Here is a 22,420-nt window from a genome sequence, read left to right on the forward strand (position 1 = left end):
TGTAGCATTAATATTATCGATAATATATCAACAACACATTCGTATATTTCATTTGTTACAATGCTAATATCAACACACAAGTCATCATGTATTCGTATATTTCATTTGTTCTATTACTGAATCAGAGTATATCAATAATAATAAAAAATTAATGATCCAAAAATTAATAACAATAATAAAAGAAGAGACTTGATGATGTTCACATGAATATTCCAATTCCATAATACCACTTCACTTGTAATCTCCAAAAATTGGTCCACTCCATTTTTCACTCCCTTTACTATTTTCCTACTCACATTCACACATTCAACTCTCCTTCTCGCTCAGAGTCTCGGACCCAGACAACCATTTTCTTTTGGCCCAATTTCCAGTTCACAGTATTAACCCCAAACTCCCCCCTTCAACTCGTCGGTGTCGTCCTTCTCATTCTCTCTCTCTTTTCCTTTTCCTTCACAATCATGGCATCAAACAATGCAGACCCATGTATAAAAATGCCACTTTAGCTCGCCGTAGATCCAAATTTTGAAGCTTTTCAATCGAATAAAGATAACCCATTTGATTAAATCGTCCAACTTTGTCGACCCTCCGTTGAAATGGGTGGTCTGAGGGAGTCGTGGTGCTTCTGCAAAGGAGTCAGCAAGTCTGAGAAGATGAAGGCCGCCATTTTCTCCGGCAAGGCTCCGGCCATGGCCATAATTTCCGGCGCCGCAAATGGGATCTCCGGTACGGGATTCCTGATCCACCGTAGTCTACTATTGACCACCCACGTCAACCTTCCGTCTGTGGCGGCCGCCGAGAGCTCCGAGATCCGGCTGCAAAACGGTGTCGCTGCAAGTCTCGTTCCCCAAAGGTGACTCAATACAAGCTTTGGTTAAATTTGTTTATTTCTTAATGAAGTTTTGTTTTTCTTTGGTTATGTCGAAAATTAATTGAAAGTAAATACTGGGGTTAGTGTTTACTAGTGGTTTGTTGTTGGAATAGTGGAAAACATGAGACCTGTCTACATTCCTATTTTTACTTCTCACGTACTCCTTTCAATTTTCGGCTATCAGATTGGATGATTTGGGTACTATCAATGGACAAAAATTAATAAGGGTTTGTGGAAAGTAAAAAGTGGAGTGTGAATAGGACTGGCCTTGAGTTTTTTGCTGAGTATTAGTGGGTCCCAAACGATAGAAATTGACATTTTTGAACAGTTTGATTGTATGATGTTTCGACCCATTTTGTTGCTATCAATGGAGAATTGATTAGTTTTGTATTGAATATTTCTTGTGTTGTGACATTTGTGTTTTCATTGGTGAGATTTGACTTGGTCAAAAGTTGTAATGTGAAAAGAGTTATGGGTGCTGCTAAGAAGTTGGAGTGTTTTGTATGCAACTTCTGGTGATTATGTTGTTGGATCTGATTGGGTCATACTCAATCATTGTCTACAAGTAAACTACCGGTTAGGAGAAAGAGTATCAGCTGGTAACCAATTTTTCACTGACAAGATATATTCTAATTTAAGAGAGAGGGATTCAAACTTGAGTGCAACATGGTGGGTACGCTGCCCTAACCAACTGCCCAAATCCCACGTCCGTGGTACCTGGTAACCATTCAGATTAGTTAAATGTGGAAGTCTTTAATGTAGGGGATGGAGACTGGGGAGTTCAGGGGTAGTACCGATAATGCAGTATGTTAAATGAACTAAAACTGGAGGTAATGGTGGATGGATGGCATGATAGAGCTAAAAAGGCAAGAATTTTAGGCAATAAGAGATTCCAGTGACTGAAAAATGGAAGAAACTGCTTGTTCGTTTATTTTGGAGATGGAAATTGCTCCAGAATTGACCTGGCAAGTCCTCCCGGAGTCATGAAAATTTTGTTGTTTTACTTTTGAGTTGGGTTCCTAAGGCTTAATTGTGAGACACGTTTATAGTTAGGTAGCTATCTTGTGGGTTGCCTCCTATGGGAAATGATTACGAAATGGAAAGGTAATTGAAAATTGGAGTACGTAGGATCATGACCGTGATGATTCGGTTATTTATTATTATTTTTTTTTTTTTAATTTTATTGTAGTTGATATAGTTATTGAATACAAATTCCGTTGGATCTAATAGAAGTTCCGTTCTCTAGTTTAGACTGATGGGGAAAGGACAATTTGGTGACAATGTTCTCATAAAGCACCAACGCATCATGTTGCCTTTACATTATCAGGCTTTTGAAGTAGCTTTTCTCACTCTTTCATTGGATTGCAGATTTTTCATCACCAGCTCCATTTTAGATCTCACAATAGTAGGTCTGGATGCGGTGGATGGAGATTCAAATGCCCAAGGCCACCTCCACCACTTGAAGACCTGCTCTAAACCAAGCCTGGATCTCGGCAGTGTAGTTTACCTTCTAGGCTACATGGAGAAGAAGGATTTGACAATTGGCGAAGGTAAGGTAGTGATTGCCACAGACAATCTCATAAAATTGTCAACTGATGGAGTAACATTGAGCCCGGGTTCAGCTGGATTTGACGCACAAGGGAATCTTGCATTTATGATATGTGATCCGATGAAACTAGCAACATCTCCAAACACCAAATCCTCATCAACTTCGTCATCATCCTCCTCGTCATGGAAGAAGGATCACCCGATGCAATTTGGTATCCCCATTCCAATCATTTGTGATTGGTTAAATCAGCATTGGGAGGGCAGTCTCGATGATCTTAACAAGCCTAAGCTACCACTCATTCGGTTAATGTCTTCTGCCCAGAAAAGCGAACACTCTTGTGCTTCCTTCACACAGCGGCAAGTTTTTAAGTCAACTGAAGGTGATAATGATGGAACAACTTCTTCATCAAATACAATCTCAAAACCTAGGGACCAGCATGGATCAAGCTGCTCTGCTGCTGCAAACACTGTTGAAGAAGAGGCCCTAACAGGTGATCCTCATGCTGCACATTTACAAGGTATTCCTACTCCGGAAATTTATGAATCACCGAAGTTAACAGCTATCCCTCTTCGGAGAAGAGAAGGCTCCCCAGTTCAGCTTTTGGACATTAATTTTCCTCCAAGGGTTGCAAAACCAGCAGTTCTACCACAGTCAACCAAAAAGTTACTCCTGAATTCTGGTGAGAATTTTGTCAGGGAGCCTCCTGAGCATATCCCAGTAAGAGAAGGAAACAGAGTTGAGGATAGAGGACCAGCCAGTCCTGATGCAAATGCTGAAATTGCCTCGACGGGTTCTTTTAATGGGGCCCAAAGTGAGGTTGAGTCTAGTTCATTACCAGTGGATGCTGCAGATAGGCAGAATGGGTATAGTAGTGAGGGAGAGACTATGTACTCTGCTGAAACTGCTGAGAGTCGAAATTATACTACTCCTGCAGATGGAAAGTTTCAACAAGTGGGAAGGAGCCAGAGTTGTGTGAACTATAATAGATGGGGAGCCACCCAAAGTAACCCAGTGCAGCGCAGGGCGTTGCTAGAAAAGCAGAGGAGCTTTATCCATGGAAGGAAGATGCATTCGCAAGCAGCAACTTCTCAAAGGAGCAATGACTACTACAGCCCAACTGTCTCCTCAATCATGAAGAAGCGGAACTCAGAGCAGCCTGTCAGACCCCGGCAAATTGCTGTTCATTCCTCCCCAAAATGGAACTTCTGAGTTGAATCATATCAAATGTGACACCGGAAAATGATTAGCATGAAGAACGTATAGTGTTTTGAGTTAAAACGCCCATTTAATTTCCACTATGGTATAGTGTAACAAATTTGTTGTGAATGTGCAGAGAGACAGATATCAGGTGAATAAGAAAATTCAGCAAAGTTGTAATTTTGCTCCTAGTGAGTCTTGTGTTACTGGTTCCATATCATCTATAAAGTTATTCTTTGAGGGTAGTAAACTCCCAGTGGCAGGTAGATAGATGTTTAGTTCTGGGAAATTTTACTAGGTTAAACTGTCTCCATGTTTAATCCATCGTGAATTTAATGGTACGTTTTGCTGATAACTGCCTGGTTAGAGAATGGACAGCGTTCGAGTTGCATATAACAAAAGGATAATTATCGAACTTGGTCGAGTTCTGCCATTTTCGGCCGTGGGATTGACGTTGAGACTCAGATCACAAACTCGGAAAGGGAATTAACAAAGATGATCATTATTGCGAATGAGTCTGGACAATGGCATGCATAACTCAGAAAGAAACTGCGTAACGTTAACGATTTTATTCAGTACATTGGCTTTGATCAGAAATTAGGACTCCCAAAGCTATAAGCAATATTGCTAAAGAACAGCTGGGGGAAAAAATTCAACCAATTTATTTAGAAAACTAAATGCCGATGATAATTGTTGCCGCGCTAGGACAATGCTCCAAGGAAAAACTACAAAAAATCTCTTGTTGAGACCGCATCGTATCAATAGGATTCCAGTGCAGGCTTCGCTATACTCATCTGAGGAAGCGGCAGAGAGCCGGATACAGTTGAGGAGAACCAGCCAAGCTTCTCTACGAGTTTGTCAATCAGGTCACCTGCTAAGTAAGAAACACCTCCCACCGCAATCGCGATGGTAAAATAGTAGAGTAAAGTTTTGATGTACTTTGGTGGCCTCTGGATGTAAGCCTTTCCAATTGCGAGAACTACGATGCATAAAAAAGAAGCTACCGCAACTGCTGCAACCTTTAGGTCCCTGTTGTTGCTCTGGCGGAATGAGAAGCCATAAACCACAGGAGGTATTAACCCGAAAACGATGAATGATAAAACAGCAACAGAGGCATGAAGAGGGAAATTCTCTCTTTTCCCTAGTACTTTTTGGTATCTCTCCACTTGCTCATCTGTCTGACCGGAGGGGACTTTTGAATGATCATCTTTCAGTTCCCACAGCTGTAATATTTGTTGCGGATCAGAAAACATCAAGAAACAAAATACAGTGCAAATGAGGGGAAGAGTGAGTGAATTTTTAAACTGAAGCTCCGAGTCTTTTACTCACATTATGACCAACGATGAAAAGTCCGCCAAGTAAGTTTGCCAATGCCAAAGCAAGAATGTTCACTGCAAAAAGAAGATAGTTACAAACCTAAACATGATGATGATCAAGGGGCGCAAGTGAAAAATTAAATCTGTTAGTTTCAACTACAGGAATGAAAATGTAATAAGATACAAAAACTAGATCCAATTAGCTCGTATATAAAGACTCTCAGGCAGTTCAAAATTAAATCAACTAAAATAGAAGCAACGTACGTGTTGCAGTATCAGCACTGGCGGCAGATGTCACGATGCCTAAGCTTGTAATTGCTTCAGTTAAACCACCGTATACAATGCTTTTGATGATTTCTAACGTTTTGGTATCACCTGTTTCCCCTGTTTCAGGTATCAATGGTGGTTCTGGACTAATAACGACCATCGTACTCTCAGGAAGCTCAGATGTAGTTGGCCCTGCATCAACACATGTAAATTTGCATTAGAAGGTTTTGCATTGCTATAGCACTCGATACTTCCACTTTCTAAAAGTGATTTCATGTTAATAATTTCTCATGTATGACACTGTCTTGTACATACCTGCATCATTTGCTTGAATTTGTGTGGGGTCTCGCGGAATGGCTACAACATCTATTTCAGATGGTGGGGGCTTGGTGGTCACAAGTACACCAACTCCAATTGGCAGAACAGGAACTGAAGGTTTTTTATTATGTACTGTTCCATTCCACTCATGTGAAGTAACTGATTCGTCAACTTCGACACTGCTCTCAAAATTATTTTTGGAGGGTTTAGTTGTTGCAGCAACTCCAACACTAGCTTCAACAGACTCACCGGTTAGTGGAGGTTTATCCATCGAGGTAGCATCACTAACTCCATTTGGCTGAGCAGGCATTGTGGGACTTTTATCATATTGCGTTTCATTCAAGCTGTATGATGGAACTGGAACTTCGACTCCAACACTGATCTGAATATTATCTTTTGAGGGTTCAACTATTGCAGGTACAGTAGCTCCAACAGGATCTTTAGGCGCTGGACCTTTACTTAATGGTGCAGTTTGTATATTTTGATCTTGTGGTGTTCCAGCCGAGTCATGTGATGGAATTGGAACCAACTCTCCAACTTCAACATTGTTTCCAGTATTAGTTTCTGCATCAGCAAATCAAGTAACAGGTTAGGCTACTTGATAATGAGAAACTTGAAATCTGCTGATTCATATTTTAATGACAGCTCAAAAGGTTTATCGTGTAAAAATGTGGGAGAAAAAAGCATCTCTTTTTTGTGTATGCAAAGTACGCCCAAATTTATCAAAACACCAGTAGGAGAAGTTTACCTCGTTCTGTATGATCGTCCTCATCTTTAGGTACCAATTTGGGAAAGAACCAGCTGCCTGTTACATTGAAAGAATGGTTAAACTATCAGCCAAGGTTTCAAAACAGAAAATGTCACACCACAAAATGCCTAATTGGCAAACAAAAACATCACAAGAGGAAAGATTCAGGTTCTGGAATTTTAATAGCAATACCATGATCTAGATATATTACAATTTTTATATTCCTTCACATCAAAAGATATTCTTCTTTCATTTAGTGGCAATGGTTAGGCAATTGAATTCCTTGCCCTAAATTATGTCAATTCTGTTCTAGCATCAAATGCAATAAAAAGAAAAGTTGTTAATACAGTAAGGATGCAAAAGTACCTGCAGGAATGAGGAAACTGAAGCATGAAGTGCATCGAATTGGATCAACTGGCGGAGGAGGTGGTGCAGCAGGAAGTAGTGTATTTTCCGGCTCTCTACCACGAATGATAACCTTTGTGATGCAAGAATTGCAATTAGGACAATAGAAATCATGCGCAGCCGGCTTCTGATATACCCATTCTAGATACAATTCAGACGCTTCTTGTTCACTGATTTCTCTTAGCTTAACTCTCCTATTTTCGTTCGTCCCACTGTTGATAGAAGCAAAACCATTCAACTCTTCACCCTTCTGCCCAACTGACTTCTTGGAGGATAAAGTACCAAAACCATTGAACTCTTCCTCAATCTTTATATCACCACCATCTTCGCGATTAGTAACACCAACAGCACTCTTATCAAGGGTTAGCTTGACATCCAGTATTTCATCTCCAGGGTTTTTCCTGAAAGAAAAATCGACATGTCCGCCGTTGAAACCAGAGATCTCATATGGGGATTCAGTACCTGAAACAAAGCAGAGAATTGAAACATATCATCACAAAACCATTGAGCTTGGCCAAACACAATAATGCAGATATACATACCCTATTTGGCATGAATTTCCATGTCCACCAACAGCTAGATTAAAGTCCCAGTTGAAAATTACTCTTAGTAAATTAATTAGTCAATTACGTTGAACCCATCTGATTCTTCCCAGCTAATGAAACATTAAAAAAGGGGTGTAAAACAAACAAAACAACAACTAATTACTACTGAAACTGCAATAAAAAAACCTCCAAAAACCAGAACTTTAATCATGATACATAATTAAATGTAGTTCTTGATGCACAAACTAATGAAGTAACAAAAAACCCGATCTGGGTTCAATTCAAAAGCTGATAAAAATCAAACAAAGATCTGAAATCACAAAACCCAATAGCAAAAAGAAAAAACTTTAATACCAAGAAGTGTTCTACTTTCTTTACCTCCATTTTTAAGAGAGATGGAAGTTCCATTTCTTGGGGTTTCCTTAACTTCCTCAGCCTCGTCAGCTTCAGTAGAAACTAATGAACTCTCAGAGGAAGAAAAGATAAAGTCACCGTTGGAGACAGTGGTGGTGAGATTTGCTGTGTTGCTGTGCTGGCGAGGCAGCTTTCTTCTCAGAGCCATGCCTTCAGCTGCTGCTTCCTCTGTCTCCTCCTCCCACTTGTTCATTGCCTCCATTTTTGCAACCAATTGCCTTGCTCTAAAGGAAGCTCTGGGGCTCAGTGTGATCAGTATTATATATTACCACCGGAAAAGTGTGAAGTTATGTCATTGTAGGTTAGGCATGCTGTAATGTGCTAGAATTCAGAGATTTTGATTTGGGTTTCTAGATGAAGTCAGTATGTGGTTGGGTGATGCTAATTAATTAATAAAAAAAAATTTAAAAAAAAGTTTGAGTCTTTATTTGACAATGATATGATTACGGCCTAGTTTAGTACTGAGGTGATTCTAAAAAAAATTGGTATAAAAAAAAGCTGGGAGCTGTTTTTGTGTTTGGTAAACATTCAGCTTCAGCTTTTTTTCACAGTTTTGGATGAAAAAAGCCAAAAACAAAAAGCTGCAAAACTCAACTTTGAAAAACTGGCTTTTTTTCACATCTGTTTTACATAAAAGTTTATCAAACACTATAATACTGCTTTTTTTTTTCAAAAGCACTTTTACAAAAAAGTTTACCAAACACTCTGCTGCTTTATTTCACAGCTGCTTATTCTCACAGCACAGCAGAAGTAATTTTTTTTCAAAGCACAGCAATACCAAACCAGCCTTACATCCAAGTAAAGTGATTGGAATAAAAAAATTGTCATGTTTTCAAGTTTGAATTAAGGATTGTATTTTCTAGATAAAAGGGATGTCAAATTTTTAGAGATCTTAACGAAACATTGATGATACTATTCACTTTTAATATTAAGAACATTTTAACTTTAAAAAATCACTCATGTTACTATTCGTTTACAACACTTTTTTGTCTTTTTGGTTAAAACTCAAAATTTTCAATCTATTTTCGTTAGTTTTCCTAATTTTTTAATGTGCTTGGAACACGAATCAATACGTAGTATGTTATTATATAAGTGAAAAAAAGGTTTGTTTTTTTCTAGTGTTCTTCCACTTGTATAATAATATGACATGTATTCCTTATTCTAATTACATTGAAAAATCTTTTATATTTTTGCTCATAACCCTAATTATTATCATTAGATCAATTAAACCATGAAAAATAAGTAGAGTTCATTTCACTCAAACGAGTAGTTAGCAGCGTGTAACTCGCTAAATAATTGTGTTTTACGTGTTATGGGCGATTTTGTCTGTATACAGACAGACATATACATAATTGAGAGAAAAGTCAATTGTTATTAAAAAATGCCGAGATATTGCATCATGGGAAAGCGTGATTTTAGATGGCATCCAGAGATCAACGTATCTTGTTCCTTCATTGTACATCATGTGGTTAGAAATCATTTTAAATTTTATTATTTAAAATTGAACATAAATAGCATTTGACAAAAACTGACTGCACGATATACGATGAATGAACATAATTCACAGATCTCTGGAATCCTTACAAAAAGGATCCGGATTCTTTTACATGATTCACATGCCAAAGTCAGCACACATACCATATGAACGCTTTAGACGTAGCAGAGTAATTTCCAATAGGATATTCTCCGAATCCTTTTGGTGAGGATTATAGAGATTTATAAATCGTGTTCATTTATCGTACATCGTGCGATAAGTTTTTGTCAGGTACTGTTTGTATTTAATTTTAAATAAAAATATTTAAAATGATTTTTGATCGCACGATGTACGATGAATAGATATGATTCATAAATTTCCAGAATCCTTACAAAGAGGATCCGATGAGGATTCAGATTCGAGTAATTTACGTGACACGAACATATCACTACAAGACGTCTTCTAACAGTGAAATAATGATAAAAAATTTATACGTCTTTATTTCATTACACGAGACAACACTATAACAGTGTATTCATGCTGTATAAGTCTTTCTTCTAGACCTAAAGAAGAAGGTTAAAAACAAGAGTCCTTTGGGTTGAGGCCCAGTATATTGCGGTTTAACCTAACATTTACGTGGTTTCACATCAAGGGATTATCTATAATACTTACATGTATTTAGTATAATCGTTATTTAATTAAACTTAATTTTTGCATTTATTTTTTAATGCATGTTGCTCACCTCCCTAAAGTAATGATAATGCCCACCCCCAACTGATAGCCATTAAATTAGTTTAAATTTTAAGATTCGTCTAAAATTAACTTATCCAAATTAATCCAATATAAACTTTTCGTAATGGAAGAAAAAATTCATAATAATAGGTGATTGGGATTAAGGATAAAACAGGGTTGATCCTAAGAATTTGGGGGTTGTAGGCGAGCCTTCGAAGTGGGGCCCTAGAGTTCTTTGGCCCTCAATCTTCTGTATATTGTTATGTGTAAGAAAAATCGCTAAATAAAAAAAAATTCTATTTCTACATCAAATATCATTAAAACTAATATCAAAAGAAGAAACATATACAAACATTAATCATTTTTAATTTTTTTTGAACAAACGATATTATCTACACTAAAGGAGAGGGGGATGGTCTTAGCCTCACAATCGGCTAGCAATAATGTTATTCAAATTCGCCTTTGGCGAGAATTGAACCTAAGACCTCTCACTTACAAGTGAAGAGGAATACCACTAGACCATAGTACTAAGTAGCATATGCAAACATTAATTAAATATTACAATTTTTGTGTTTTTAGACACAAATGTACTAATTAAGTTTACATAATCAAATTGTTCAACCACTTATTTTTCAATTGCTATGATTTTATGTTTTTCATATTTTTATTGAATTTTAATTGTAAAATTTATCTATACATATTAAAAAAGTTAGCCCCCCCCCCCACCGCCACCGGAAGTGGGGGCCTTAGGCGGCGCCTATTTCTGGTACCCTAAGGTCCGGCCTTGGGATTAAACATTTATTTGTATCTTACAAAAATGGAAAGCTATATTAGGTGACGTTCTAGTCTAATAATTATGAGAGTCATACTTTAGAACCTACTACTTTATAAATATATCACATTCATGAGTTTGATATATTAAACTCATGAGTTTAATATATTGAGTTCACATATAATCTTAATATATTAGTATAACTCTCTGTTAATGTAAGATCCCACATCGCCTAGGGGTGAGGATCCTGTAAGCCTTATATGTATATTCTCATCTTTACTTAGCATGAGACCTTTTGGGAGCTCATTGGCTTCGGATTCCATAGGAACTTTGAAGTTAAGCGAGATTGGGTTAGAGCAATCTCAAGATGGGTGACCCATTGGGAGTTGCTCGTGAGGTCCCATAAACAAAACCGTGAGGGCGTGGTCGGGGCCCCAAGCGAATAATATCGTGCTACGATGGAGTCGAGCCCGGGATGTGGTGGGGGCCCAAGTTGAGATGTGACAATTTGGTATTAAAGCCAATCTCTGGCCAGATGTATGTTGACAAGGACATCGGGCCCCTAAGGGTGGTGGATTGTAAGATCCCACATCGCCCAGTGGTGAGGATCATGTAAGCCTTATATGTATATTCCCATCTCCACCTAGCACGAAGCCTTTTAGGAGCTCATTGGCTTCGGATTTCATAAGAACTCACAAGTTAAGCGAGATTGGGTTGGAGCAATCCCAAGATGGGTGACTCATTGAGAAGTTGCTCATGAGTTCCCAGAAACAAAACCATGAGGGCATGATCGGGGCCCAAAGCGGACAATATCGTGCTACGGTGGAGTTGAGCCCGAGATGTGGCGGGGGCCCTGGCAGGGATGTGACAGTTGATGCTCAAAATCAGTGAAAATTTTGGAACAACGTAAAGTGTCAAGTTAATGACTTTCATTCGGTTGCTCCAGTCACCTAGTAATGATGATGTGTAAAAAGATATAGATAAGAAAGCAAACACAAGATGTACGTGGTTCACCCTAAGTTTGGCTATGTCCATAGAGTAGAGGAGTTCTCATTAATAGTGAAGGTATTACACAAATACACAGGTTCAAGCATAATCATCATTAGTGGGTTTTAAGAGCATTCCTAGTGAGGGGCTCTATATAAGGCTAAAAAAAGTGATGGATATAGCCCATTTTAAAACTCCAAGGAATCTTTGGGCTTTATTAAATAATCTCTCCCATATATATATATATATATATATATATATATATATATATAGTAATTAGATTAATCGATAATTTTTTTGTTGTGTTAGCTTTTCTTAAGTTAATTTTTGGACATGATATCTTAAATTTTTTTTTTTTATGAACCTTTCAACCTAAAAAGTTCAAACTGTGACAAAGTTAAATTTCATCACTTATGAATCGTTCGTTGGATTAGATTTTCTTATCTCAATCTCATCCGTTGAAAGAAGCAAATCCCCAGTTTGCCCTCTGAAATAATTTGATTTTCACGTACAACACAACAATTTACCTAGCACCAATTGGTAAATTGACACACCCCAATCCGAAGTGTCCACTATGACTCCGAATCGAGCTGTGCTGGCCGACACCAGGAGGGTGACGAAGCCATAAGGTGTAGTGATGTGGAAAAAGTGAATAAATTTAAACCTAAAAGTGCCTAATTTTAAGAGTGTGTTGTGAGCGGAAATAAACCCATTTCACATGTGATGTCAGAGCATAAGTAAAGTACAGTAAAGTAGGATGCAAATTATACCATTGAAGGTAATCTCCAATACCAAGATTTGCCAAAAATCCTCGTTGATACGAAAGCTTAGCTACTAAAAACCTAAAGAGAAGAAAAATAAGGGTGAGTGGGCCTAAAAATAAAGTTTTGTAAAAACCTTTTCAAAAACATAATAACCCCTCGCCGTAAAATAAGTATAGTTTCCAAAATATACATACCACGTATAGTAAGAAAGTATTTACTGTAACTTGCAATAACTCAAGAATTAAATACAACACAATATTTTGTAAATAAATGCATGACGTCTGTAATCAACATAATCTCGCATAAGCAAACATCTCATATCAAGTGCTCATTGACACATGTTGACACATGAGTTCATGCAGAGGTATTCTGACATGAACAGGACTAAGTGTAACAATGGTATACGCTCTAGTACTACAATCACGTGAAGACTAGCGCTATGCGCAGCACATACGAGTCGAAGTTGCCTATTACAACCTATACGATAAGGCTGGCACATACAATGGATCCAAAGTGAGCGTACGGTGCGATGTGCACATACACGTGAAAGCCTGACCCTGGCCCGAGTGAGTACTAACACCGGTACAGTAAACAATGAGCAAATAACATAAATGTAATCATGCCATAATGATTCGATAATTCTAGTCATCATAATATTATTCATATCCGTAAATTTAGCTAAGGCATCCTGTAAGATTCATAATGATTTCCTAATTCTCTTTGTTACATCATTTTCGATAAATATTAATTCAACTACGGCATTCATATAGGAAATTCATTATTAGATGTGTATATATGGAAACTAAACTGATATATATATATATATATATATATATATATATATATATATATCAAAGAAAAGACACACTCATAAATCATGTTGTCAAGTCGAACCCACCTCGTAGCATCGAGAGTCATTGCGATGCGTTTCGCCTAGAAATGAAACCATTTATCTAAATACGTAACGTACTAACGTATAAATGCGTTTTCATACAAAGTATGGCTAATAACGAAACTATTTTAAAACAATTGAATTTCGGAAAACAGACAGCGGATTCGCGTACAGCACGTCGAGAAATCTAAAGAGGGACCTCGAGTCCCTCTACGTGCCACCATAAGTGGCTACACTGGCAGCCACGCACTGCACACGCGAGAGAGAGTGGCAACTCACACGCTTTCATCGTGAGTTTTACAGAATTTTTCGTGTTTTTCCCCCAACTTTAGGAGCTTATTTCAAGAAAAACAACATAATTTATATGGAAATGACGCTTAGCACGGGAGGAACAAATCCATACCATAGTTAGGCCGAGTCGTGGTCAACTTTGATTAGGAAATTGGATTGAAAGTGGCCAAATGGCCACGGATCCTTGCTGGAAAAACTACAGGATTTCATCCCAACTTTCAGAGCAAATTTCTAGTTTTATACTTAACCAAACTTGATGATTCAAAAGCCATTTTGAAGTTAGAAATGTAGGGAACAAAAACATACCAAAGTGGAGCCAAGTTATGGATGATTCTGGCCGGAAAAATGGCCTAAAGATGGTCAATTTGTCACGAACCTTTGCTAAAAAAACTATACAATTTTCTTCTACCAAGTTATTTCAACATCAACCCTTGGTTAGAATCGATGAGAACTCATCAGAGAAGATGATGAACAGTGGCAATGGCCACCGAGTAGTGGAAATTCCATGCTCGATGGTGTTGATCCTTGGTTAATGGTCGCGACAGGTCCAAGTTCACGGTGATGCGCTCGTCAAAATGGCATGGATGATGGTGATGTAGTTTCTCTGCACTTGCAGAGATGGGCGAGAAGAGGTGAGAAAGGTGGAGCAAATGGCAGAGAATGAGACACGATGAGGGTGTCATCTTGCTGTCGTGGTGAGTGGTGGCACTGTGACAAGAGGTCTCGCCGAAGCAGCTGGGTTTGCTAGTCTCTGTAAAACGGAGGAAAAAGGGAGAAATGATGAAGGAAATACGACAGAGAAATAACACAACAAGAAGGAGAGAATGAGAAGAAAAAAGAGAGAGAGAAAGCTAGAGGGAGAAAATGATGTGGCAGCCATCTAGTGGAGGAAATGAGATGGGGAGATTTGAAAATAAAGGATAGGTGTCCCGAGAGATAGGGAGTTACGGGAATGGTGAAGGAATGAGGCATGGGCCCCACATGTCTCACAAACAATACAAAATATCCCTAAACATGAAATTACTAATTTACCTTCGATATTCGATGTTTTGTACCGTAACTCCAATTTCTATTCTGATTGCGCTTATACGTTCGTATTGTCGCGTACTTCGAGAATATGACAAAATAGTAACTTGTATGCGTCATGAAAATACGGCCAACGGAAGTCAAAATCCTTACCTCTAGGGCATTGTCGTCAATTCACTCTTTTAAAATTAATAAAATCGTAAAATTAGGGATGGGTTGTCACAAAAATTAGTATCATATAATTTTGAAAAAAAATTATTTGAAAATTTCACCCACCAATGCTCATGAACGATAAATCAATTTGAAATTTTAATTCTTATGGAATTTAAAACAATCATTAATTAGCCAAATTGCAAGAAAAATAAGTAAGAAAAAAGAATAAAAGGAGAGTATAAGTGTATTAGGAAGTTGAGAGAAAGTGATAGAATTTTGCTCACATAGATTACTACTTTTTTTGTAGGACCCACTAGTTTTTGGAATACATAGCCCAATTTTAGGCTACCCACGAAAGAAAGTTGCTAGCCCTAGTGGTGGATCTAACCCCATTTTCCGGCTCATTGGGGATGAAATTTCTCGCTAAAGCTTGAAATGTAGTAGCATCATCGAGGATAGAGCCCTCATTGGGGATGCTCTAATGACTAGTTTAAGTACAATAATGACATTCCGGATTAATTTTAGGAGAATGGTCTTCTTTTGTAGGTGAGGAGAGTCTCCAACTTTCGTCCATGGTCAACGTAGAACTCTATGAGTTTTATTCTGATGTTAACGTATGACGTGCTGTGATTGGCCTCTTGGTTAGAGGGAAACTCTTGTGCTTCGGTATGAGTGTATCAGTATGAACCCCTCAGTGGGTCCTTGAAGGTGTGAAATTGATCGGTACTTGGTAGTTTCGGGATTGATCAAGTATAGTGTACACACACTCATTTTTTCGACTTGCTGTGAAAAACCTAAGGCCATCTTCAACCGAATAAGAGCCAAAGGGCTATGTTTAGCCTCATAGCCCTGCAAGAAATTATATTTTAATGAACAATGTCATACCATATTTTATACCATCTCCAACCGAGGGGGCCAAAGGCCATAGGCCAAACATAATTTATTATTTTTATTGAATTAATATAGTTAATTAAATTAAACCACCATATTAAAATAAGATTTTCGGGCATATTAAAAGATTATTGAAAGAGGTGGCTATTTGAAAATTATTGAAAAAATTAAAGGAAAGATTATTGGAAGAGAATAGAATGTGGATAATTAAAATAAAATGAGATAAGATGGTATGGAATGGTGAAAAGTATGTGAGAAATTGTGTATGAAAAAAAATAGAAATATTTATAAAAAAAAAAAATTCGTCCAAAAATAAAAAATAAAAAGGTGGGCTAGGCTCATCGGGGCTGGCTAGAAATGGTTAGCCTGCTGGCCTGATTTGGTGGTTTTGGCCTGGTGGGGCCCACAAGCCATTTGGCCTAACCCTTGGTTAGAGACGATTTTCGTGTCATTTCGAGTTATTTTTAGCCCTATGGTCATTTGGCCGGGTTACTTGAAAATGGCCTAACAGATAGAAAAATCCACCCAATTTGACTTTTGTACTTTTTCTTTACCTTTTATTTTTTGTTTTTACGGTAGATAATGTTGGAAAATGATGCTCTCCAGATCTCTTCCTTCTAATCCACCAAATCAGAAAATTCATGCTGTTGAAATTTGATCCAACGGTTGAAGTTATTATAACTTTTAAAGTGAGCCCCTGTTTGTAGCTGTTGAATCAAATTTCAACGGTACAGATTTTCTAATTTGATAAATTAAGAGAAACGGATTCGGAGATGATTTCTTTCCGATAATGTCCTTAGTGATTCATAAGGTAGAGAACAATTTAATGATTGTGTCCCACAATAACGTCGTCTGTCCTTATTTCTTACCTAGCGTTTTCCATCTAACAGTCAGATTAATGTGAAACACATTTTAGTACATTCTGCTGCATCTTCACAGAATTATAATTTATAGCTAGTGGTTTGAAAATTTTGAGTTTTAATGATAAGGACAAAATAAAAGGTAAAGTAAATAATACCAAAATTGACTTTTTAGTGTAAAAATATAATTTTTCGTTAAAATGAACAATACCGTAGGATTTTCGTTAAAACTCTCTTTACAACATGTGATAACGAACATGTGATATCGATTTAAAACTCTCTTTACGATGTGATATCGATTCCCTAATTCCCTCACTTTTTTGTTTTATTTTCAACTTTTCTTAACATTTTCATTTTCCCTCCATTTTTTTTTTCAAAAAGGGCGGCAAGTTGGCAAATGCATTGATCATGCATATTAAATTATTAATTAATATGCATTATAGTTTTTATAAAATTTAATATATATATAAAATTAGTATAGATAGACTTAATATTTTGGGGGTATAATTATTATAGTATATATAATTATTATAATTATTATAAATTTTATAGTTAATTTAATATATATATATATATTTATTATAATTTTTAGGGGTATAAAATTGTAAAATTAATGTATATAATTATTACAGTATTTTTTTTAGGGTTATAAAATTATAAAAATAATATTCTGCTTATCGTGTATCGTGTTTACCCACGTGTATACCCGACCCAACCCGTTATCTTAACAGGTGCTTATCGGGTTACTCGATAAGACCCGATTCGTTATCGTGTCGACCCAAACACCTGTTAATTTCGTGTCGTGTCGTGTCGGGTTATCGGGTCGTGTCAGAAATTGCCAGGTCTATTCACATCTATCTCGTCACCGTACACGTCTTTGATTAAAAACAATTAAAAATTTTATAAAAAGTGCAATACAGATAAGCCCCCCACTTATAGTCAAATTAATCTAAAGTAATATAACCCTGTTCGCTTGTTAATCAACATAATAATTAACCATTAGTTGACAAGCATATAGTTGAGCGAACAAAAATCTGAAAACGGATTAGCAGCTCATTACTAATTAACACTTCATATGCTTGAGTGTATGTGATGAATATATATATATATATTTTTTTTGTATCTTTATTTCGGTCAATGTTGGATGAGATTGATATGTCGAGTAATGTCCAAAAGAGAATTGAAGGGACACGAGCTTCGGATCCAAGGACCAATTTTTGAGAGAGAAGCACTGGTACGGGAGAAAAATAGAGAGTAAACGAGTAGTATGTGTGCATATTAAGTCATAAGCTTGTGATCCTTGTTATGATTTTTATAAGGAAGTATTGCCTATAAGAAACTGACAACAATATAAAACCCTACAAAACCACAACCATAAGCTTGTGATCTTTGTTATATTTTCGTTTTCCGTGAACATTTGTGATGCCAGGAGGTAGGATGTAACCAAGCTCAAGTTGCTGCGTTTTCGACAGATTGGATTTTCGACCACCACCACCATGAGGAAAATGCATCTCATATGGTTACTGCCCGTATGCATATTGAAATCTACAAATGGGTGTTCTTTGTTTGAGTTTTGATTTCTAATATGGCAAGTGAAACTTAAAATGCGGGTATGTGGTACAAGAGTGACGTTGTTGAAATAGAAACATAGTTGTGGTAGCAAAATTTCGTTGTTTTTAGTTTTGACGAAATTATATATACAAAACAAATAAACACATTCGACCAAGGCCAAAGCCACAAGCTCTCACGAGGTGGGAGCAGAGAGGTTTAGCTAATAGATCTTCGATGCCTAACAAGAAAATGATGGAGATGAGGTATTTATGGAGCTAGGGTTTTGCCCTACACACAATGTCATCCGAGTGACCTAGGTGAGTCATCCCTAGAATACTAGGATGATTGAGGATAGAATAATCCCAAAGAAATTAATTATGAGATAATATCCTAGGATTATCTTGGAAATATCCTTATTGGATATGATTGAAATTCCTTGCCTGTTTGAGTTTATCTTTAATTAAGAGAGTATTATATATAGACTTAATTACCAAATTATTATCTTTACTATCTTTGACTTTTCTCCTGCCATGGGCAGGAGAGCTTGCACGTACTTTCCCAAGCCTTTCTCAAGCTATTATGTCTAGTCCCAGGTACAAAGAGGTGTATATATAGCGTTCTCCTTCCTGCCTCGACCCTTTCAGCCAAGAGGAAATCCGGAGCGACAAAAGCGATTCCGGTCTCCCCACCATTTTACAGGTATAAGGCACGCCATTCGGTCCTTTCTAAAGTAGTAGTAGTAGTGGTGGCTATCTCCCTATGAAGTCTGGGATCTATTCCAACTTTACTTAATGTGTAGCTCACCATATGTATTCAATGCCCCCTTATCCATATCTAGCGACTGACTATGGTACCCAACTGTCATTGTTGTACTCACTCATGTCTTCAAAGTGGTCGAAATGTGTGTGGATTAAATGCGAACCTTGTCAATTTAATGAGAATATTCTTGTGTTTTTTGACAAAAAATTCATGTGACAGCTCCATAATTGTTAAAATTATTTTTTGCTCCACATTACTACCAAAAAGAAAGAAAAATTGGCACTAAGACACGATTGGATACTCAACGACTGTGCCACTGGTTAAGTCGTTGGAAGAGCAACAAGGTGCATATTATTTCTGAATTTTGTTATTCTGAGCTCTTTTAATTAAGACACTTTACGAAAATCCGATACTATGGAAAATACTATTCTTTTTCATGCAACATTGGAATTTACGTTGGAGAAACATGTTATTGCACTGAATCAACTTTCTTATTCTCATTGATATTTCGTTCTGAGTTTGGTGTATGTGTGGTCTAGTATTTTAATAAATAAGATGTTAGGTTTCTACTTGTATGTTTGAGTTCGAAACATTTTCTTTTTGTAATAGTTTCGAACTCTTCATTTTTTTCTAAAATTAGTAAAAAAATTAGGAAAAAAAAAAGAAAAAAAAAGAGGGCATTCTGACATCTCTCTAAGAACCCGTAAGCATGTGCATGCTGCAGGTTTTTGAGCTGTAAAGTTATTATTTGGTACTTTGAAAGGAACCCCACTTTCAGTTTTTCACTGATGCCACTTGGGCATGATGACATTGCAGTTTGGGTCATGTGACTGTTACCACGGCAATCTTAGCTCATATTTCTTTTGCATTTTTTACTCTGCTTTCCGATAAGGCGATCATCCATTTTGAAGATCGCATTGAAGTTGTTGAATGTTTTCTGCAATTGTGATTCATTTTTGTCAGATTATTCTAGCAATTTTAAAGTTATGTGAACCTATTTAGAGATATTTTAAAGGTATATTGATATATATTTAAACTAACCTAAATAATAAAATAATTTAAATCAAATTAAACTCACAAGCACACGAATCAATTATATATATAAGGTCGATTCCACAAGAATTGCTTTAATACCAATTTAACCGATTAATTACACTTGAGTTGATTAAACAAAGAAATGATAGATTGAATTGAGTAATTAAGTAATTGATCAAGACTAAAATTAACAAGAAAAATAAAAGATTAATTAATTAAAATAAACACGACACAAGAAGACCTAAGGTTATGAATTCACCAATAACAATCTTATTTACTTTTTCTAGAACCAACTACTATCCAATTACCTTGCCAATGTTAAAAGGTTATTTTTTCTAAGGTATGAATTAATTCGTGGTCAGACATCAACTCTTGTAACTTTATAAGATAGTTATATCCTATTGGTGAGACACACAATTAAACACATAAAAACTCATTAAGCGTAGAAGAATCATGTCAACCAAGCAGGACTAGCTTGATATTGGTCATCCTCACTAGATTGCCTACTCTTCTTAATCTTAATTCCAATAAACCGAATTGATTGGTCATCCTCATAAATATATCTAAATATCTAGACGCAAAATTCCTAAAGGTGATCAATCATAAGAAATCTGAATCTAGAATAAAATACGCACTAAGATTAAGAATGTATATATGGCATACAATCGGATGAAAATTAACAAACTACTTCGCAAATATTCATGTCGTGGTTTCATCGTAAACCTTTTTGCACTCCTATCTCTCCTTGCCAACATCATCGAACGCAGACCACCACCGATTCACCACCATCGTCACCCATCACTGTTGTCGCGACCATCACCACCCCATCACCGTCGTCGACTCATCTTTTCCCACTCCTATCCTGTTTCTTAATTTCCTATCTCTCCTCAACGACGTCACCGAACTCAAACTATCACCGATTCACCTTCATCACCCCAGACCTTCACCGATTCACCACCGGTGGTTCAGCTGTTAGTGCAGGTATGGTTGCTATTGCTGCAGCTGCTGTCACTGTATTAGCTGCATCTGGAAAGACATCGTCTATTCCTAACTTCCAAATTTCCAAATTTGGTTATCTTCCAGTCAACAAATTCTTGATGGAGTTCTTTATGCAAAAGGTGGGTGCTTATATGAAACTAAAGTTAGTAAAAGAAAACCTCGCTTAGGAAACACATTCCCACAGTAGGTCGAATGAGCTTTTTCAAAAGGTACTAATCCTCTAGATTTAGCAGTATCTTGGCTGGAAAATGGTAAAAGGTTGAACACAAAATTGAATATCATATTTGAATCTTCTGTTTCTGGGTTCTTAATTTATGTATATTTGAATATATGTATGTCCTGTGATAGTTCCAGGCTTGTATATATTTGAATGTTCTGCTTCAAACTTGGTTATTTTTAATTAGGTTGTGTTTGGTTGATTAGTGGAAGGTTTCATGCAAATTGGATTTGAATGGACACGAATTGGATTTGAATGTAAACTCATCTTTGTAAGCTCTTATTTGTTGATATTGGTAGGGAAAGATGGGAATTTAAGAAACATGTGTTCTTTTTTTTTTTTTTTTGGTGGTCGGTTGTGAAAGATGTATTCACCCCTTTGTGATTTGTTCTTAAAAAAAAATGTAATTGGACCTGTGGACCCGGCCCGAATCAGTCCGTTTCAAACAGGTCGGGTTAGGTTCAGTTTCAAATCTCAAAATTCATATACCCAGTCCGTTCCATCCCGTTGCATTTTTTAACGAGTCCAGTCTGGTTCCTCTAAATTTGGGCCCAGCCCAGCCTGTGCCTACCTCTAAGAAAAACTCTAAAAGATTTGGGAGAAAGTCACCGAGAAACTCACCTATCACATATGTGATGCATGGTTTCAGCAAGTGGGTGATGATGAACCAAGACACTAGGCGACTTCAGAAAGTCACCGATGATGTTAGGGAAGACCGGAAGAGCACTTTATTTTTGCTCCACGACAACTGAGGTAAAGACCCTTTTTTTTTCCTTTTGCATATGACTTCATCGTGTGTGTGTGTGTGTGTATGATAAGGTTATCCCTCTTGGCCAATCTTCTCATTGGTTTCTTCCCTTGACATTGATAGATTAGAATTTCCAGAGCCTAACAACAGTATCTTGAGGAAAATTGCCAAACTGGAAGATCCTGCACAGTATTCCAGACTGGGACTTGTGGTTAGTGTTTCTTCAATTCATTTTAAGTTCTCATATTTATTCAGTATTCTCAGTATGCTTAATTGAATTTCGCAGCCGAGGAGAGCTCTCTTACGTCGGATGGGTTCTATAGCTTGGTATATATGTTAATAATATCTTTTACAGAACATGCCTCAAGAACTCATCGATAGCCATGAACTGCAAACAATTACCTTAGATTACAGGGGGGAGTGTCAACAGATGACATATAGTCGATTCCCTTACTAACGTTGAACCTTTAGATGATGCTCCAGCTCTTTCAGGTAATGGAACAAACTGATCCCCCGCTGCAACAGAAGATGATAAGGACTACCGTCAGTATTTGCATCTACTAAGATTAGCAGGCGACGGTTCAAAAATAAACCCGGGAGAACCATCTGGAGAGAAAAACCTGCAAGATGAGGAAATGATCT

General features: G+C 37.0%; 2 protein-coding genes and 1 pseudogene across 3 annotated transcripts; 2 read left to right on the forward strand and 1 right to left on the reverse strand.

Moving 5' to 3' along the window:
* Positions 1-360: 360 nt before the first annotated feature.
* LOC137730184 (uncharacterized) lies at positions 361-3,864 on the forward strand. Its single transcript, XM_068469243.1, has 2 exons — positions 361-850; positions 2,237-3,864. The coding sequence occupies exons 1-2, from the start codon at positions 594-596 to the stop codon at positions 3,624-3,626; spliced, it is 1,647 nt and encodes a 548-aa protein (XP_068325344.1). The 5' UTR covers positions 361-593; the 3' UTR covers positions 3,627-3,864.
* A 273-nt stretch (positions 3,865-4,137) lies between these two features.
* Positions 4,138-7,968, reverse strand: LOC137729503 (membrane protein of ER body-like protein). 2 transcript variants are annotated; one of them, XM_068468466.1, is made up of 7 exons: positions 7,592-7,968; positions 6,630-7,130; positions 6,264-6,320; positions 5,513-6,079; positions 5,195-5,389; positions 4,944-5,005; positions 4,138-4,837 (listed from the first exon to the last, which is right to left on the reverse strand). In XM_068468466.1, exons 1-7 carry the CDS (start codon positions 7,827-7,829, stop codon positions 4,373-4,375), a joined length of 2,085 nt encoding a protein of 694 aa, XP_068324567.1. In that variant the 5' UTR covers positions 7,830-7,968; the 3' UTR covers positions 4,138-4,372. The 2 variants fall into 2 exon arrangements, with proteins under 2 accessions (XP_068324567.1, XP_068324566.1); XM_068468465.1 differs by having other exon boundaries at positions 7,583-7,968.
* A 9,666-nt stretch (positions 7,969-17,634) lies between these two features.
* Positions 17,635-22,409, forward strand: LOC137728349 (oleoyl-acyl carrier protein thioesterase 1, chloroplastic-like; annotated as a pseudogene).
* The last annotated feature ends 11 nt before the right edge of the window (positions 22,410-22,420 follow it).

This window comes from Pyrus communis, chromosome 3 (genome assembly GCF_963583255.1).
Source record: "Pyrus communis chromosome 3, drPyrComm1.1, whole genome shotgun sequence".
NCBI lineage: Eukaryota > Viridiplantae > Streptophyta > Magnoliopsida > Rosales > Rosaceae > Pyrus > Pyrus communis.

What these genes read in the sequence shown, in the direction of transcription:
- LOC137730184 (XM_068469243.1), top strand. Translation starts at nt 594, where the DNA reads ATGGGTGGTCTGAGGGAGTCGTGGTGCTTCTGCAAAGGAGTCAGCAAG. An exon ending in GCAAGTCTCGTTCCCCAAAG is followed by an intron (nt 851 to 2,236) that starts GTGACTCAATAC and finishes ATTGGATTGCAG; the next exon opens with ATTTTTCATCACCAGCTCCA.
- LOC137729503 (XM_068468465.1), bottom strand. Translation starts at nt 7,829, where the DNA reads ATGGAGGCAATGAACAAGTGGGAGGAGGAGACAGAGGAAGCAGCAGCT. An exon ending in CAGTTTCCTCATTCCTGCAG is followed by an intron (nt 6,321 to 6,629) that starts GTACTTTTGCAT and finishes TCAATGTAACAG; the next exon opens with GCAGCTGGTTCTTTCCCAAA. An exon ending in AATTCAAGCAAATGATGCAG is followed by an intron (nt 5,390 to 5,512) that starts GTATGTACAAGA and finishes GTGTTGATGCAG; the next exon opens with GGCCAACTACATCTGAGCTT.